At 45.9% G+C, this 17870-nt stretch overlaps 1 protein-coding gene across 2 annotated transcripts in view; it reads left to right on the forward strand.

The window, feature by feature from the left end:
- The window catches only part of LOC147890844 (uncharacterized), a 115663-nt gene that overhangs the window by 74166 nt on the left and 23627 nt on the right, over nt 1-17870 (forward strand). For both annotated transcript variants that reach the window (XM_087389534.1, XM_087389535.1), the window contains exon 10: nt 6528-6580. In XM_087389534.1, coding sequence (XP_087245660.1) covers nt 6528-6580 — 53 coding nt within the window. The remainder of the gene's footprint in view (nt 1-6527; nt 6581-17870) is intronic.

A 17870-nucleotide genomic window follows, 5' to 3' on the forward strand; every position in this document is an offset into this window, starting at 1 on the left:
TTGTGGTGTGGCTCACCACTTCACACCCGCACATTTGGAGTCCTCTCTCTTTCTCACTCTCTCCCTCTTGCTCTTCTTCCCCCTTCAGGCCCTTCAACTGGTATCAGAGCCACCTTTCCCTTCTACCCTTGCCTACCCACCCCCCTCGACCTCTACCTAGCCAGCAAGCAGCAACATCCGTACGGACGGGCTTCGAGCAGCAACTTCGAGCAGCGACGGCATTGCGGGCGCGGGCATCGAGCGTGGGCACGGATCGGATCAGGGTGTAGCGCAGCAGCGCATCGAGCAGGCAGGGCGGCGGCGCAGCGCGCAGGGCAGGGCGGCGGCGCAACGCGCAGGGCAGGGCGGCGCAGCAGGAGCAGCCGCAGGCTCCCTTCGCGCGTCGTACATCTGTACGTCCGTACGTTGGCCGTACGTCCGTACATCCGTATGGACGGCCCTGTGCCGTACAGTACAGACTACCGTACTGTACGCTGACAGGCCCTTCAACTGAGCAGGGAGCTGCTTCCGATTTTTGCAGCAGGGAGGTTTTTTTTTTTTTCGGGATGTGTGTCAGAGGAAACTTTTCTCCTTGGATTTGGCTTTTGCACAGGTACAGCAAGTACGAAAGTACAACAGGTACATTTTTTGTTTGGGGAAGAGAGAGGAGAAAGAGCACTCTGCTCTTCATTCCTCTTGATTCAGGATCATCTTTCAGTTCACAGAACTGTGTTTTCTTGAAAGTACAGCAAGTACCTTCATTTACCTCGTGCTTGAGGAAAAGAGAACCACAGAGTGTGGTTGATTGCACAGTTATTTTGTTCTGGGAAGGTAATGCCTTGATTTTGCAAGAGGACATGTGCTTTTACTGGGTTTGAATCTCAGTTTACAGGTGAGCAGATCATAGGGCTTTTGCCCGGCAGGTGATGCTTTGTATGCCTTGAGGCAGTGTGGTGCCAGAGAGCACATATTTGTCTTGATTTCCGCAGCGTCGAGGTGACATTTTCTTGCAGGTCACATTTCTTGTGCAACACTCAGAGAACCTCAGTTGAGCCACGCTTGGCCAGGGCCAGGGCGCATCGAGTTTACTCAGTCCCTAACTGTCCATCGTTGACAGTGCTCAAAAGGTTCCTCATTGAGTGTTTGTACGTTGGGATCTGTGTATGTCATTTCTACACAGGACAGTATATGCATTACACTGTTGGTTGATTTTGTCAGAGAGACTTTCATATTGCATACTACCTCAGTGTTGAGGTGTTTTTTCACTTGGTTCAGGTGTCAGATCAAGGGGCTTTTGCCCAGATTTTGTTTGATAGCACTTGGGTCACCGACAGAGATCTTCAGATGCATTTTATCCCCTTGGCAGAAGGGTGATTGCTTGGGATTTATCCCATTTTCTGTTGCAGGTTTTGTGACAGGCTGAAGTGTCATTTTTTTTTGGGTGTTTGCCAAGTGGTTTATGCATATTAACTCAGTGCAATACCTCATCTGAGGTGGGAGAAGTGATCAGTACAGCCAGTACAGCAGTGTTTACATCAGTGTTTGTGCTTTGTCAGCTGATTATGCACTGTTAAGCACTTGTTGAGCAGCTGCAGCAGTCTGAAATTACTGTTTTTTTATGCCTATTTGAGCACGGTACAGTGTTTCAGAAGGTATAGTAACTGGGAGAATTTTCTGTTCTGCTGCAGATTTCCTGACAGTAAAAAAACAGCACTATTGTGAGTGCTCCTGGCTCTTAATAGAGCAGGTTTTTTCTGAGAAATCAGAATTTTTATTCAGTCTTTTTACTTCCAGTGGGTCAGATACTTTCCTTATCTGATATGGCATCAGGGGGAAGTGATTCTTCAATTCTGAACATAAAGAAACTGGAAGGAGCACACAATTATGCATTATGGGCAGAACAGTGCTTGAATGTACTTCTATTAAAGAAGATTTCTAAGCCCATAAGGGTGAAGGGTGTCAAGCCATCTGACATGGCAGCTGATGACTGGGAAGAGCTTGATTTGTCCGCAAGGGCAGCTATCATGCTCACTATTTCTGACACTCTTGTGTTCAATGTTCAGGCTGAAAAGACCTCTTATGGTCTATGGCAAAGGCTAGAAGAATTGTATGCCCAAAAGAGCTCAGCCAGTAAGGTTTATTGGTTGAAGAAGCTGGTTGATCTTCGCATGAAGGAAGGTACAGCTATGACCTCACACTTGAGTGAGTTCAATGCCATCTTTACACAGCTGATTGCACAGGGATTGAATCTTGATGAGGAGTTCAAGGCTACTTTCTTGATGTGTACCCTCCCTGAGAGTTGGGACACTTTCAAGACCACCCTGTCAAATTCGAATGTCACTCTTATTTATGCTGATGTAGAGAGCTCTCTGCTTATGGAGGAAATGAGCAGGAAGAATAATGCGAGCAGCAAGTCTTCAAATGCCTTGCAGGTACAGGATAGAGGCAGGACTCAGCAGAAGGGGAGATCTGCTAGTAAGTCCAAATCCCGCAGTCAGTCCCGTGGCAAAAAGGATATTGAATGCTTTTATTGTGGCAAGAAGGGACATGTGAAGTCCAAGTGCTTCAAGTTCATACGGAATCAGAAAGCCAAGAAGGCTGAAACAAAAGAAGTAGGAAATGCAAGCAAAGGCAAAGGCAAGGCCAAGGCAGATGACTTGGATGCAGTGAATGTTGCAGCAGAGGACAGTGACAGTGACATACATGATGTTTTATGCTCTTCTGCTGTAATAGCACATGCTTTGGTTATTGATGGCCATGACATGCACACCTGGCTCTTGGAGTCAGGTGCTTCTTTTCATGTTACTCCTCATAGGGAGTGGTTTACTTCCTACACAGGTACTCATGGAGTTGTTCATCTATGCATGTCAGATTGCAGGGATTGGCAGTATACAGATAGTATTTCCTGATGGACGCATATTCATGCTTGATGGTGTCCGCCATGTGCCGCAAATCAAGAAAAATCTGATTAGCACTGGCTTATTGGATGACAGTGGTTACCACACCACATTTGGGGATTCCAAATGGGTGATTACTGATGGCCAGGCTGTAGTGGCTGAGGGTTTTAAGAGTGATACCTTGTATCCTCTTTATGTTTCCAGTGTGGGTAATCATGTTGTTGCCATAACCGAGCTGCCAAAGGTTTCATTGTGGCATAGCCGGTTGGGACACATGTCCGTCCGTTAAAGGAATGCAAGAACTGTCACGTTTGGGTTATCTGCCGTCTCTTTCTTTTTCAGATTTGCCTACTTGTGATCATTGCATTTTTGGCAAGCATTCTGTGACTCCTCATAAGAGGAGAACTCCCCAGAATAGAGCACCACTTGATCTAGTGCATACTGATTTGTGTGAGATGCCACAGTTATCACTAGGGGGTGCAAAATATTTTATTACTTTCATTGATGATGCCACACACAAAGTGTGGGTCTATTTCTTGAAGCATAAGGGCGATGCCTTAGATGCTTTCAAGAAGTTTGTCGCTCAGGTTGAGAATCGGACAAGTCGCAGGCTGAAATGCCTCAGATCCGATAATGGGGGTGAGTATGTGTCACATGCTTTTGTGCAGTTTTGCCAAGCTAAGGGCATCAAACAGGAACTCACAGCTCCTCATAATGCATCTCAAAATGGTGCAAGTGAGCGGATGAATCGAACTATTCAGGAGAAGGTTCGATGTATGTTGTCTTATGCTGCTTAACCCCATGGCTTTTGGGCAGAAGCTGTGCAAACAGCAGTTCACATTATTAACAGGTCGCCAAACAAGGCTTTGGAGTTGAAAGTGCCAGAGGAGGTGTGGTCTGGCAAGCCACCTTCATATAAGCACTTACGTGTATTTGGCTGCGAGTACTTTGCTCATGTACACAAAGAACTGCGCACTAAACTGAATCCAAAGTCTATTAGATGCATCTTTATGGGTTATGGTGACGAAGGTGAAATGGGGTACAGGTTATGGGATCCCATTAAACGGAAGATTATACGCAGCAATGATGTCATCTTTAAAGAGGATAGTGTACACAAGGAACCCGTGCAACCTGTGGAATACAGGAGGGTTATTTATGATGATGTTGAACAGCAAAGAATGCCCATTTACATGCAGCAGCAGGCTGCTGCAGATAACCCTGTTCAAGAGGGTATACAGGCTGAAAATCAGCCAGATAATTTTGCCAATGATGCACCACTGGATATGCCAGCAGATGGAACTGTAGCACAGCCAGATATGGTGGTACAGCCACCCGTCATGCATGAAGAACAGGCTGGACAGCAGCCTAATCCGGAACATTTTGTTAGGAGGAGCACCCGTGTACAACGGCCTCCTGCCAGGTTTGTTCCAGGAGCCAATAATGTGGCTGATTTTATCATGCTGACAGATTGTGGTGAGCCTTCCAGCTTCAAGGAAGCTATGGGAAGAACAGAGAAAAAGAAGTGGGAGAAAGCCATGCAGTCAGAAATGGACTCCCTACTTCAGAATGATACATGGGACTTGGTGCAGTTACCTGCAGGCAGAAAGGTTTTGCCATGCAAGTGGGTTTACAAAGTCAAAGTGGATTCAAATGCTTTACCTAGGTATAAGGCCAGATTGGTTGCCAAGGGATTTAAGCAGGAGAAGGGCATTGACTTTGATGAGATCTTTTCCCCAGTAGTCAAGATGACTACTTTGAGAGTAGTGTTAGCTCTTGTTGCTTATGACGACATGGATTTATGTCAGATGGATGTGAAGACAGCCTTTCTTCACGGAGATCTCCATGATGAGATCTATATGAGTCAGCCAGAGGGATATGCTGTTAAAGGGAAAGAGCATCTTGTGTGTAAGCTCAAGAGGAGCTTGTATGGACTCAAGCAGGCGCCAAGAGAATGGTACAAGAAGTTTGATGCCTTCATGCAGTCCCAAGGGTATCATAGGTGTGAGACCGATCATTGCTTGTACACCAAACGGGCAAAGGATGGCAGTTTGATGCTACTCATTCTATATGTGGATGACATGCTTATTGCCAGTAAATCTCAGCATGAGATTAGTGCTTTGAAGAAACAACTGCATAAGTCTTTTGACATGAAAGACTTGGGTGATGCAAATCATATTCTTGGCATGCGGATTACTCGTGACAGGTCCAAGGGACTTTTGTTTCTGTCACAGAAAGAGTACATTGACAAAGTACTGCAGCGCTTTAAAATGGAGGGGGGGAAGTCTATTAGTACCCCGTTGCCTCCACATTTAAAACTCAGCAGTAAGGACAGCCCCAGATCAGATGATGATAAGGCTGAAATGGCCAAGGTTCCGTATGCATCTGCAGTTGGATCTTTGATGTATGCCATGGTTGCCACTCGTCCGGATATTGCTTTTGCGGTGGGAGTCATCAGCAGGTATATGGCAAATCCAGGCAAGAGGCACTGGGAAGCAGTGAAAGGTGTCTTGAGGTATCTCAAGGGTACCAAAGACTTGTGCATATGCTATGGTAGGCAGGATGCATTGGTGCATGGTTTTACAGATTCAGACTATGCAGGGAATGCAGATAACCGGAAGTCTACTACCGGTTATATTTTCACATTTGCAGGAGGTGCTATATCATGGGTGTCTCGGTTGCAGAAATGCATTGCACTATCAACTACTGAAGCTGAATATGTTGCAGCCACTGAGGCATGCAAGGAAGCAATATGGCTTACTCGGCTGGTGGGAGACTTGGGCATTACAGGAGATATGCCAGTTTTGCATTGTGATAGTCAGAGTGCTATCATGTTAGCAAAGAATCCGGTCTTTCATCAGAAGACCAAGCACATAGATGTGAAATATCATTTCATCAGGGAGGTACTGGAAGACAAGCGACTTGAGCTTGTGAAGGTGCATACTGATGATAATCCTGCAGATTTGCTCACTAAGAGCTTGCCTACTGAGCGGTTTGCACATTGCCGCCACATCATGGGATTAGGATGAGACCATTCTTATTTTATGGTCCTGTATACAGTAACTGTATATTGCTGTAATTTTTATTCTTTTCTCCCCTTTAGGCACATTGGCCTTTAGGTGGGAGGTTGTTGGGGTAAAGGCACATTGCCACCCCTTTATTAAAGTTAAGACAACTATGACTGTCTTAAGACAGTCATAGGATAAAACCTAATCCTAATAAAACTAATGAGTTTGTGGTGTGGCTCATCACTTCACACCCGCACATTTGGAGTCCTCTCTCTTTCTCACTCTCTCCCTCTTGCTCTTCTTCCCCCTTCAGGCCCTTCAGTCTTGCACGTTTTGTGACTTGAAATTATCTTGGCAGTCAAACTATGCTGGATTTGTACTGAGACATTTTCTTTTTTGTGAGCTCCATACATCTAAGCATTTTTTGACCAGAAATTTTAAGCTTTGGCACAGTATCACAAAGCTATCTTTGGGCATTGTTAAAGTAAATTTTTGTCCATGGTTCAGGAAAATAGTGGAATTTATACCATTTCAAGAGTTTGCTGCAATACTGTTTATATGTTGAAGAGTTTTAGATGGAGTACTGTAATCATCATACTTTGTAATGTCATTGGTCTGTTAATATTTATAAACCATACTGTTTCAGAATGTTGTACCTGTTGTATGCACGAGTCTTGAAGGAGACCTTCCAAGAATAAGGTGCCAGCTCTCTTAACTACCCATTTGGATTATGTTTTAGCCAAAAAAAGGTGACTGTGGTTACTAGGTATGTGCATTAAGGCTTCATCTTTTAATGAGAAACTCCCAAGTTTTCTAGCCATTTGGACAACTACAAAGGATGATTTGAGAATCATACACATAATTACTAGGTATGTGCATTCAAGGCTTCACCTTTTTAATGAGAAACTCCCAAGTTTCTTAGCCTATTCTTTTGGACAAAATCCTCGATCATAGACTACAAAGGATGATTTGGAAATCAAACTCAAAATCACCTAAACAAGAAGACTGAGCTAGTACAAATGATATATGTCTCACTGAGTATAGGTAGTGGTTTGGCAGATGATGTAGTATAGTGTAACTTAAATGAAGAGTTACAAAGAATGTAAGATGGATTCAGGCTTGGAATTCAGCCATTATAATCAAGGCATCATTTTGTTTCTTATAAAGCATGGGGGATGGCACAATCTCCTGTCTTCAAGAGGCTCCTGAACAAAACTAAAGCCCATTCAGTTCTTGGCCAGACTGTGTCACACTCTTTAATACGTGTAGGGTGATATCACAAGGTCCATAGAAGAAGTTTTACAAGTGTACATCCATTTTCTAAAAGGGAATTTTAACTCCAGTGGGATAGGTTGGGACGGTTTCCATGGGGAGGAGGGGTAAAAAGGAGGAGGATAGGGAGAAGCCAACAAAGAGGGGGGAGTTGAATAGAATTGTAAAAAGAGAGGGTGAAACATAATGAGAGGAGAGGGAACCCACCAATGGATTAGGGCAGCCTTTGCTTAAGGGGAGTGGGTGCATATTTCCATATTAAGTGGCCTTCTAAAGGGTCCTGTGTATATCTCCATTGCTTCAACCAATGAAGTAGATAGTGCTGAACACTGAATTGAAGTGAAAGGAAACTTTCTATAAGGTTGGGCAAGGGTTTCTCTTCTTGAGCTACAAGGACTTATTCATTGTGCACTGCCTAGGCTGCTCATAGTGCCTAGCTCATTTTCCCATTGAGAAAAGCCCTTTGAACAAGGTGAAGAAGGAGATTTCGTTTGATCTATAGCATGTAACAAGAGGTGAAAGATGAAACCCTCATCATTGCAGCAGCTTCCCTAACTTGGACATGAGCTCCCATGAACTGCTCCAGCCTGTCAACTCCTTTGCCTGCATCCTGTTGACCCTCTTCAACATCCTCTCTTAACCTCCCCCCCCCTTTGCCTGTTTTTGCTTTCCCTCAGACAAGCTGTGGGCAGTTTCCCCCCGTGTGAGCATTTTCCTGTCCACTGTTGACCCTCCTTTCTCCCTGCCTAAGCTCTGCCAGGTATCCCTGGCCTCTTGAATGCCAACTCGGGCCAGGTCTGGTTCACCTCTATCTGCCTCGGGTCTTCTCTCACCACAACTCATTTGCCGCTTTCCTTTTGCTTGTCTTGGGCTTCTTCAAGCCCGTTTTAGGGATGGGTCTCCTTCGAATCTGGCTGGCTCCCAGCATGGCCTCACATCAACCCAGCCTCTCTTTTGTTCATCTCTCAAGTTCCACGCAGCTGCCTTCTCAGTTGCTTCACAGGCTGGGCATTGAACTGCCATTGTGCCATCCTTAGGACTGTGGAATGCCATAAGTTCCTTGGCCCTTTTGTCTTGTTTATTTGCAATTGGATTAGCTGATTTAGCTCTTGGCTGGCCTAAGGGGTCTGCCCCCCCCTTTATTCCCCTTTCAACAATCCCTTCCTCTTTTCTCAATTGAGCCTCTCCTGCCCCCCCCACCCTGCACTTCGTCTTTTTCTTTCCTTTGCTTTCACCTTTTGCAGGCCTTTGGGCTCCTTTGAATCTTACTTCTCCAACAGCCTGTGGGCTGTTTGGATAGGTTTGGTTTCTCCCTCTCCCTTTCATCACCCGGGTCTTCCAGCCTCCTCGTACCTCTTCTTTATCCCTCTTTTGAATCTTACTTCTCCAACAGCCTGTGGGCTGTTTGGATAGGTTTGGTTTCTCCCTCTCCCTTTCATCACCCAGGTCTTCCAGCCTCCTCGTACCTCTTCTTTATCCCTCCCCTTCCCTTTCACTACATATCATGCTAGCAAGTTGCAATTCTTGTTTGACAAGGGGACAAGTAAACCTAGAAGGTGACAATTTGGTCTTGCCAAAAGAGCTCATATGGGAGCACCCTCAATTCCCACAACCATCTGGATTTTCCTTTCCCCTCGACTATAACCAACCAAGTTCAAAAAGCTGTCTAGGATTTCCATAATAAAGTAGTGGTGGGGCACATTTTTGGCCTCATTAACGCGCAACAAGTTCATCTAGGCGAGTCTTGCATTGGAAGGTGATCGTATCTAAGAGGTCACCATCTATGGGAGGGTTGTCTTCCTCCTCTAGCTCAATATGCCGGATATCATACGAACGCTGGCTAAGCAGAGCCGAGTGTGTCTTGGTCCATATTGGTTTTCTTCATCCCATGGTATTACAATTTCACGGTGGATGATATAGAATTAACCCATCAATGATCATGTACCGGGATATCTGATCATGCTTGGGTTTTTGGGCCTCCATAAGGAGCGGTGTGGCTGTGAGAAATTCCCAACGAAGGTCATTATGGTGGCCTATCTAACCAATGGATTCCTCGATCTATGAAAATATAGATACGTGCAAGCCAAGACAAGCCTTGCAGAAATGCTAATGGTGTAGAGCAGTCTTCTTGGAACCCTTCTTGCCTTACTCCTGCTCGCAGGGTATATAGAATGTCTAGCCAAATATTGACTAGAGTGGCAGGAGGTTAGACCTATTGCCCTGCCATCACAAGGCTGTAGCGTGCTACTTAAATGTTCTAGGAGGGGATATTGACAAGTATCTCCCAAGCAATGTCCTCTAAAGAATTCAAGGTGCTGTATTTGGAAGGTTGAAGTGGCCTTAGTAATCTCCTTGCATGTAACCGACATTAGTAGATGGCAGAAACCATGTTTATGGAGAAGGCATGCCGCCTCTCTGTCAGGTAGGCTTATCTTCCCATGCCTTATCTTCCCATGACTCTGATCCTTTGCCACTAAAACAAAGCAAGTACCCGATCATCCCATTTTTTTATGAAGGCAGCAAGCCCTATCGGGTCTGATACTCTAAAATACTAGTGAGGATAGATACTATAAAAGACTAGCAAGGGTAGATATTGCATCATCCTACCCTCAAACCACTTGTAATGGTAGGCTAGCAGACACAAAGAGGGACACTCGAGAGGACCACTATCCACTGTGTTCAAACAATGTATTTACTAGCACCCAACTTAAATCCCCTTGCATCTCTAACATTCGGCCCAATAGAATTGGATGTCACTCAATCTCTTCTCTGCATTGTGTGGCTGGCCCTAATGAAGCTTGTAGAGAGATGGCTCCACCCCTTCATCAAACTACTCATATAAGGAGCCATCCCCTTTTAGGGAACCCTATATTAAGATCCACGTGCAAGAAGGCTACCAATGCCCTCCCATCTTTGGGGTGTTCTAAGTGCTTTCATGACTTCAAACATGACATGAGGCAAGATTCATGTTTGCCAAGCCACTCTAGCCCTAGTATGTCAAGTACCACTTGATCCCTCCAAAGAAAGTTGCACACCGATTGCATGAGGTGTCCAATGCAACCTCTATGAAAGCACTAGCATGATGTGATGTATAACGCTATGGCAAGTAATACCTAGTTGTACACCAAATTCTTCCAATAAGGAGAGTTTGGTAGAGCTTCAGTATAGTATTAGCTAAGCACACTCTACAGCTAGAGCTAGACTGACCTACTGCTCATCAACATATCAATCCACACCCGACACCCAAGGTAATGTGGTATGACATCTAGGGACTCATTTGGAGCCAAGTGTCTCACCCTAGGTGAGAGAACCCTTTGTAATGCTACAGAATCCCACGCAATAGATCTCAAGGAGTCTCACCCTCTCCAAGCTCTCAGCCAAGCCCTCCACAAAAAGGGTTGTGCCATCCATGAACTACAAGCTCAATAGTTCCTCTTCTTGCTAGATTGGGAGGGGCCTCTTGACCAACCCAACCTCCTACATTCTATGACATATCCTAGAGCCTGTATGGTGAAGAGAATAGTTCAATAGTTCCTCTTCTTACTAGATTGGGAGGGGCCTTTTAACCAACCCGACGTCATACATTCTGTGACATATCCTAGAGCCACTATGGTAAAGAGAATAGAATATGGGGCAGCAAATAGCATGTCGTATGGAATGTGAAAGATCAAAGGCCTCCCTTTTGTGGCATGCAAAGCATAATTCTCTCAATCTGCCTGCATGTCATGTGAGGACTCCTCCACCCATTGTGTCCAGAAACCCAGTCTCCTCATGGTTCCCTCCAAGGAAGCCCAATCCACCCTAGCATCAGCCTTCTTGAAGTTTAGAAGGACCACAAGAGAGAAAAGAAAGAAAGAAAGAAATTTTATTAGAGTCTTCGGAAGACCGATGGGTCTATGAGACTGAAAGAAAACCTGATACAGATCACAGTAAGGGTGGAGCTACTAAAACGAGCATCATCACCCGTGCTGAATCCTAAGTCTGATCATACATAATCAAATACATCTGAGTGTGACAATGAAAAGAAAAAAGACTGGAGCGGAGCGGAATCCTCCGTATGTCATGTCGCCTTGGTTGGTGCATAGTCGGTGATGGGACGCTGGCGTCTGTCAAGAAATGCCGTGTGTCTCGGTCTCTTGGAGGAGGCTCGACGCAAGACCAAAGCCACTGTGACTCCCGTGGGACGTATCCTAGGTCTAAACAATGACGGGAGGTCCCCCAGAGTGATCTGTGTGTCCCCTCGATGTCTCCTGTGTCGTGCTACGGTCATCAGGTTGGAGTCTCTGTCATGTTTGCGGCTAGAGACTAGCCGATCAATGTCACTCGATGGGAAGAACTCTGTGATCTTGCTCTGAGAGGTGTCTGATGGTGTGGCCAAGCCCCGCCGCCTAAGTAAGTACTCTCTGTGTCGGACCCCCTCGTGAATGAAGGCCGCGAGGCATCTCTGATCTGGGTAGGCGAGGAATTTGGAAAGGAGCCCGGAGCCGTCTCTGAAGAGACAATGGTAGCGACCTTGGATCTCGTAGTACACTGGGCACCTAAAAATAAAATGCTCCTCCGACTCAACCTCCTGACAGTCGCACAATATGCATATGCGATGCTCCCTAGGGATCCCCTCTACTCTACCGCTCTCTATGCGGAGGCGGTGTGATGATACCCGAAACTGTCCGATGGAGATCCATAGTGAGTGAGGCATATGAAGCTCAGTGTACCCCGGTGGTGTGATGAATCCCTCCTCCGAAATACAAAGATAGTAATCTTTGTAGAAACTCAGCTTCACTGGAAGCTCCCTCGGCTCCAACCAGGTCCTAAAGGTGTGTAGCTGCTGAAGATCCTCTTCAATGACCTGGTTGGTGTGTGGCCCGATTGGGATGGTGGGTGGGAGTACCGGAGGGGCATCTAAACTGTACTGAAAAGAAGGTATCCTATCGATGTGAAACCCTAGTCTCACAAGCCATCTGTGAGTCCGTGCATACCAGCATCGCTCGTCTCCCTCTGCTACCAACCTCATGGAGGAATCAAGAGCCAACCATGGCAACCTCTGTCTCCTTGATGTGCAGTCCTCATATGATCTAACCCGGTGTAGATATGTGATGGTCTGAAAGGTTGTATCTAGCTCGAGTGGAGAAGCACCAAACTCGGCCTAAATGATGTGATGTGGTACAGATGTTTTCCCCCGGATCATCCGTGAGAGCATGAGGATCTGCAAGTGCTCCACCGGTGTCCACTCTATCTCTGACATATCAAGTTCCCAACAAGGGCTGCCATACATACCGGCTGGTCGAACCAAGGAGCCGAAGAGAAGAGCCTTGGTTCGAGGGTCCTGGAAGTGGGAGTGGAAGCACTGTCTCTCTAGCCGAGGTAGTGAGGCGTATCCCCTACTCAGTCTGGCCTGCATCGCTGGTCTCATCGTGAAGATTGGGCCGAAGAAGATGACCCCCAAGTAAGTGTATGAGGATACGATCTCAACTGATGACCCACCGAAAGTGAACTGCTTCTGTTGCATGTTTGCTCGAGAGGTGTTAAAGATCATGACCTTGGTCTTGCTAAGGTTGACCTCCAAATCATGGGATAAACAAAAGCCTGCAGTGCATCCAAGTGTCGCTGGAGCCCCTCGGGTGTGGACGACAAGAGTGCCACGTCATCTACATAAAGAAGAATCCTGATGATGATCCTGGCAAGTGAGCAGCCGGTCCCTCCGGAAGCCCCCATGAAAGTCTCAAGCTCATCGATGTAGAGGCCAAACAGGGTTGGTGATAAGGGACAACCCTGTTTGACCCCTATGGTACTCATGATCTCATCTGCCCCTCTACTCTGAGCCCTCTCATCTCTGTGAACAGGCTGACTGACGCATCCAATACTACTGCATAGATCTTGGACATCACATGCCAATCAGGATAGTCCTGTAGTTACTTGGGTCCATGGGATCCCCTGCCTTGTGGATGGGGGTGATGGTGTTGAGTGTCCAAGTGCGGGGGAAGCCAAGGCAAACAGCGTCATTGAATAGCTTTGCTAGGATCGAGGCTAATGTGTCGATCCCATACGCGATAAACTCAGTGCATAGCCTCTCATGATCCTTAGCTCGGCCATTGTGTAGTTTCAATGTCGTGTCCTTGACTCCCCCTCTGGTGAACAATGTGCAAGTGGTGGGGTGAGGTGTGTGTATGAGATCTAGAGTAGGCTGGTGTGGGACATCATAAAGATGGCGTGCATACGTGTGCCAAACTCGCGGTCAGTGAGGGGTGATGGAGACCTATGCTCAAGGAATCTCTGCCAAAAATCCTTAGAGTTGTTGCTGTACAAGATGTTCAGCAACTGTTGGGCGTTGATGACGTGAGTGGGGATGTCATAGTAGCTAGTCCCTGCTATGCATGATGGAGTTTATGGTTTTCAACCTTGTGAGTGACTATCATGAGATTGAAACTGCACTATGTTGTGTTTTTAGAGGATGAGTTTGGGAATGTTCTTGGATTCATCTAGGTATAAGCTCCTCCTCATTTCGACGAAGAAATGCATGCTTCTTCTGACGTACGAGACGTCGGTACTTGTGTACCGTGTCTGGTGTGTTCGGGAGGTGACATCTAGCTTCAAGTCGGAGTTGTCAGCGATAAGACTTGCACTCCGCATCGTACCAATTGTTGCAGGGTACAGAATCAAGAGGTGGTGGTCTAGTGGACCGTGTGGTGTGGGGAAAGATTTGGAGGGAAGCCTCGCGGAGTGTGCGGCTAATCAGGGCAGCATGGTCCTCTATGAGTGGTATGTGATCGATGTGGATTAGGAGTCTGTTTAGGCGTCCAGAGTAGGCAGGGGAGAGGCTGTGATCAAAGTGAATGTCGTGGTAGTTGTCGTGCTTCCTATGTGGTGTGTGTGGTGTGGCTAAGCGTGGGGTGGCGATAGTGAAGAATAGGTATGTGTGATCAGCTCCTGGAGGGAGTGGTGCTACGGTGAAGTCAGTGATACATGAGGTGAAGGTAGGGGATCCCATGATGTAATCTACTACACTAGTGCCCCCCTTGTGTGGGAAGCAAGTAAAACCACCTGAGGAGGGCCTTGTTGATCCCACACCTGATGTCCTCAAAAAGGTGAAAATGTTATCCAATATAATTCGCTCCTAAACGAGATATATCTATGTATAATTAATAATTTTTGGAAAAGTGGTATGCATTTGGAGACTCAAGACCCTTGTAGGTTGTATCTAGAAGGGGATTATTCTTCACAATCGATTGTTGGTTGTTTCCCCCACCCTGAGGATCATACATGTCCATCCACGGGAGAGAGAAGACTATTTGTATTGAGTCGAAAAGCTTGTGAAAAGAACAATAGAGCGAGGTACAAAGGTAGGCTTTCCCCCCTCCCTTGGGGATCACGTATACCCATCTATGATAGATATAGAGAGAGGAGGGCATTTGTCTTGCATAAAAACTATCATGAAAAGCTTGACGGAGCACAGTATCAATCAAGTCCCAAAACTCCTAGAAGAAGACAAGGGACATCCACCATTTTGTCCTCTTCATTGAAGGCCTTTAGGCCTTTAGCATTTGGCTATCTGTAAAAGGAGTCTCCAAACACACATCATAGGCTTTATAACTGTCAAGGGAATCTGGGCCCAAACCTTCTCAGAGGCAGCCGCTACCTAGGATCTAGAATCGTCACCCTTGAAGGGCTTACTATAGAAGGATGTAGTCATGTCCAAGTTCTCATGGCGGACTAAGCATTTAGCCCTTCTCATATCGGAGATGGAAGATGTGTCCCTGCTAACCTATGTCTACTGGTTTGGTAGACCCCCATTGTGGCCACCTAACTGGAGAGGAGTGGTAGTATAACTCTTATCATTTATCCTCAACCTCATGCAACTCCACTTTGGCACACATATTTGTTTTGCCAACCAAGGTGAGTCTGGCAGTTGCTCACTCCATCTCAATGGAAAGTTGTGATGAAAGGCTTGCTTCTCTTCCAAAGAGATTGTCATCGACCAAGGGCTTGCTCCTATATTGCCACGGTTCTGCGCTAGATGGTCTCTATTGTCCATTGCGCACAATTTACCTAGGTATGACATCAAGGGTCCAAACATGGGTGATGGCCTCCTCCTAATAGTGTGGAAGTGATTGTCACTCCATATTGAGGCAACCAGATACATGGTTGCTCTAGGCAAGGCACTATGGGGACGTGATCTAGCATGATAGTATCTGTTAGAATCCTTGTGGATGCCTCCTTGTTACGTGTGTTATTATCAGGTGTAGATCCAATCCAGCTTCTCCGTGAGACCATCGTTTATACATTGACCAAAGGAAAAGCTGAAGCTACCGTATAACTTGGAGAACTAAAGTTACCTCTAGGGATCACTGCCCTTGAGTGAGAAAACAAGCTACTCCCAAGAACCATCTCATGTGGGGGATCTCTGAAAAGGGGGCCCCTCTTATATCATTTATGGAAAATTCCAAGTTGTTGAAGTTGCCTCCATCAACCAAGGAGTCAACCTTTGGCAAGCCACCTATGACTTGGTGCCAAAATGGGCCTGCTTTGCTATCTATAGGTTGGCGCTTACGCATTCAAGGTCCCAATCTTGAGTTCTCCTCTCTCAAGCCCATCCAAACAACCTATCTTCCAATAAGCTCTTTGTGATCAAAGACGCTAAATGCAAGGGACTAGCCAAGCAAATGTGCATGTCTCCACTCTATTGTAGGGCACTGAACCTTTGCACGGATTTTTTAGAGAAGTTGGTTCCTTGCAACCATCTTATGTTGTTGAAAACATATGCTCTTGAAGCATAGAGATTTCTAGCGGACTACCCAGTAGGACCCATTGCAATTCATGCCTAAGGATTAGTCTATGCAATTGTTGCCTTGCTTGATCATGGAATTCGTGTTTATGTTTCAGCTCACCATGTTCTAACTCATTGCAAGGGTGGGTGGATGGGGAACAGAGCCCTCCTAGAGCTTGAAGCTTATGAAGAACCCTGCGATCTATTGGACTTGGAGGAAGGATTGGAAGATGAGTAATCCAACTTCATGAACATGCCATAAAGAGTAATTATTAGCCCCATCTTGTAGGCCTAGGTCATCAATATCAAGACCTTAACCCCAAATCTCTAAACTATGGAATTCTATGGCCATCAAGTAATCCTACGGAGTAGTTGGGTCTCTTTTACGTGAACCAAAACCAATAATCTTCCAACACCTAGTGTATTGGGTGTTTACACTAACTGTAAATAGGGTATGCATCAAAACACCATCTACAATGTCTAGCTTGCATGCCCTAGCCACTCTCCAAGTTCTATGAGACCTAGTGAAACCAAAAAAAGAGTGTCTAGGTCCATATCAAAAGCCTTTGAAGATACACACAAGAACCCCCAAAAGGAGAAAGAAGTTGGAATGTAAAAATTTAATGGTTAACTTAAGGATGAGCAGTGGGAATGCGACTTTACGCAAGATTCTTGTTAAGAAATTTAGAGCCCCTCTGGCTAGACCAAGGGTCACCACCAAGCACAAATGCTCCCACTGCAGGGAGGAAGAAGAGAAAAAAGGGGGGAGTGGAAGAAGGGCTTCCGAGGGGGGGGGGACGGAGGTGAAGCAAGGCGAAGAGGCGGAAGAGAGAGATGGATAGAGCGGGAGGGAAAGTAGAAGGGAGAAGGGGAAGGAGAGAGGGAGGAGAGGAGAAGGAGAGGAGGAGGGAGTGAGTGAAAGGAAGGTGGGGGAGGAGCGCCTACGGGGGGGGAAGGGGGGCGGGGAGGAGTGCGGGAGAGGCGGGGGGAACGGAGGATAAAGGTGGTGGGCGTGCATGCGTGTGTGAATGTGTATCGAGTTATTGACTGAGTGAATGAGATCCCCATAATTTACAATGGCAACCCAAGTATCCAGGCGCTTCAACAGTATTTACACATTCAGATCTCCAGTTTCGAGGTCTCCAATACTTGCCACTCAGAGAATTTCACAGTGGAACTATAAGCTGTTAGAATAACCAATGAAGGTTTCTTGCAAGTCTTTCCTCAGATCCAAAGATGTTTCTATGGAGCAGTCATTTATCTTTGCTAGTCAATTGTCACCAGCTCTAAAAAGCTTGACTTCTATATCTGCCAATGCCACGAGATTAAAAATATATATCACTCACCAGTAAACCTTAGCTGCTTCCTCCTAGCTTGCTTCTATTCAGTTCTGTACCAGCGATGCTTGTATGCAACGGGTTGCTACAATCCAGGACTGCACCATCGATGATGGAGGAGTAAAACAACGATTCTTCTTGAGTATGTATTCTGGAGTTTTTTCTTTACGAAAACGGCTTAAAAATGCAGTTTTCAATTTATCATAAGATGCAAAATGAGCTACACCATATTGCATAAGCCAAATCATTGCCTTACCATTAAAAGTTGCTGCAAACTGCTCTTTCTTGGTCACGTCCGAAAGTTGTCCGAAAGTTGTCTGCTTGCAACCCACCTTGTTTTAAATTGTCCGACATGATTGTCTGGATCTTGCCCTTTCTTGCCAGTGAATTTGGCTGACTTTTCCAAAGGATTCTGCATTCTTGGCTGGCGTTTTTGTCTTCGAGCTTGAGCTTGTAATTTCTTTTTGGGAGGTGGGGGCAATGGATTGAAGTCGAGTTTTCTTTGAGCCTAAACAAATAGGCGTGCTGCGAAATTTGTTGCAATACTCCTTTTGAGTAATTCTTCAGTAGTTGATTGCACCATGAATTTGCTAAGTTCAATTTGAACCTCACTTATTTT

Source organism: Dipteris shenzhenensis, chromosome 18 (genome assembly GCF_047967505.1).
Source record: "Dipteris shenzhenensis isolate YYH24624 ecotype China chromosome 18, Dip_SZ_1.0, whole genome shotgun sequence".
In the NCBI taxonomy this organism is placed as follows: Eukaryota; Viridiplantae; Streptophyta; class Polypodiopsida; order Gleicheniales; family Dipteridaceae; genus Dipteris; species Dipteris shenzhenensis.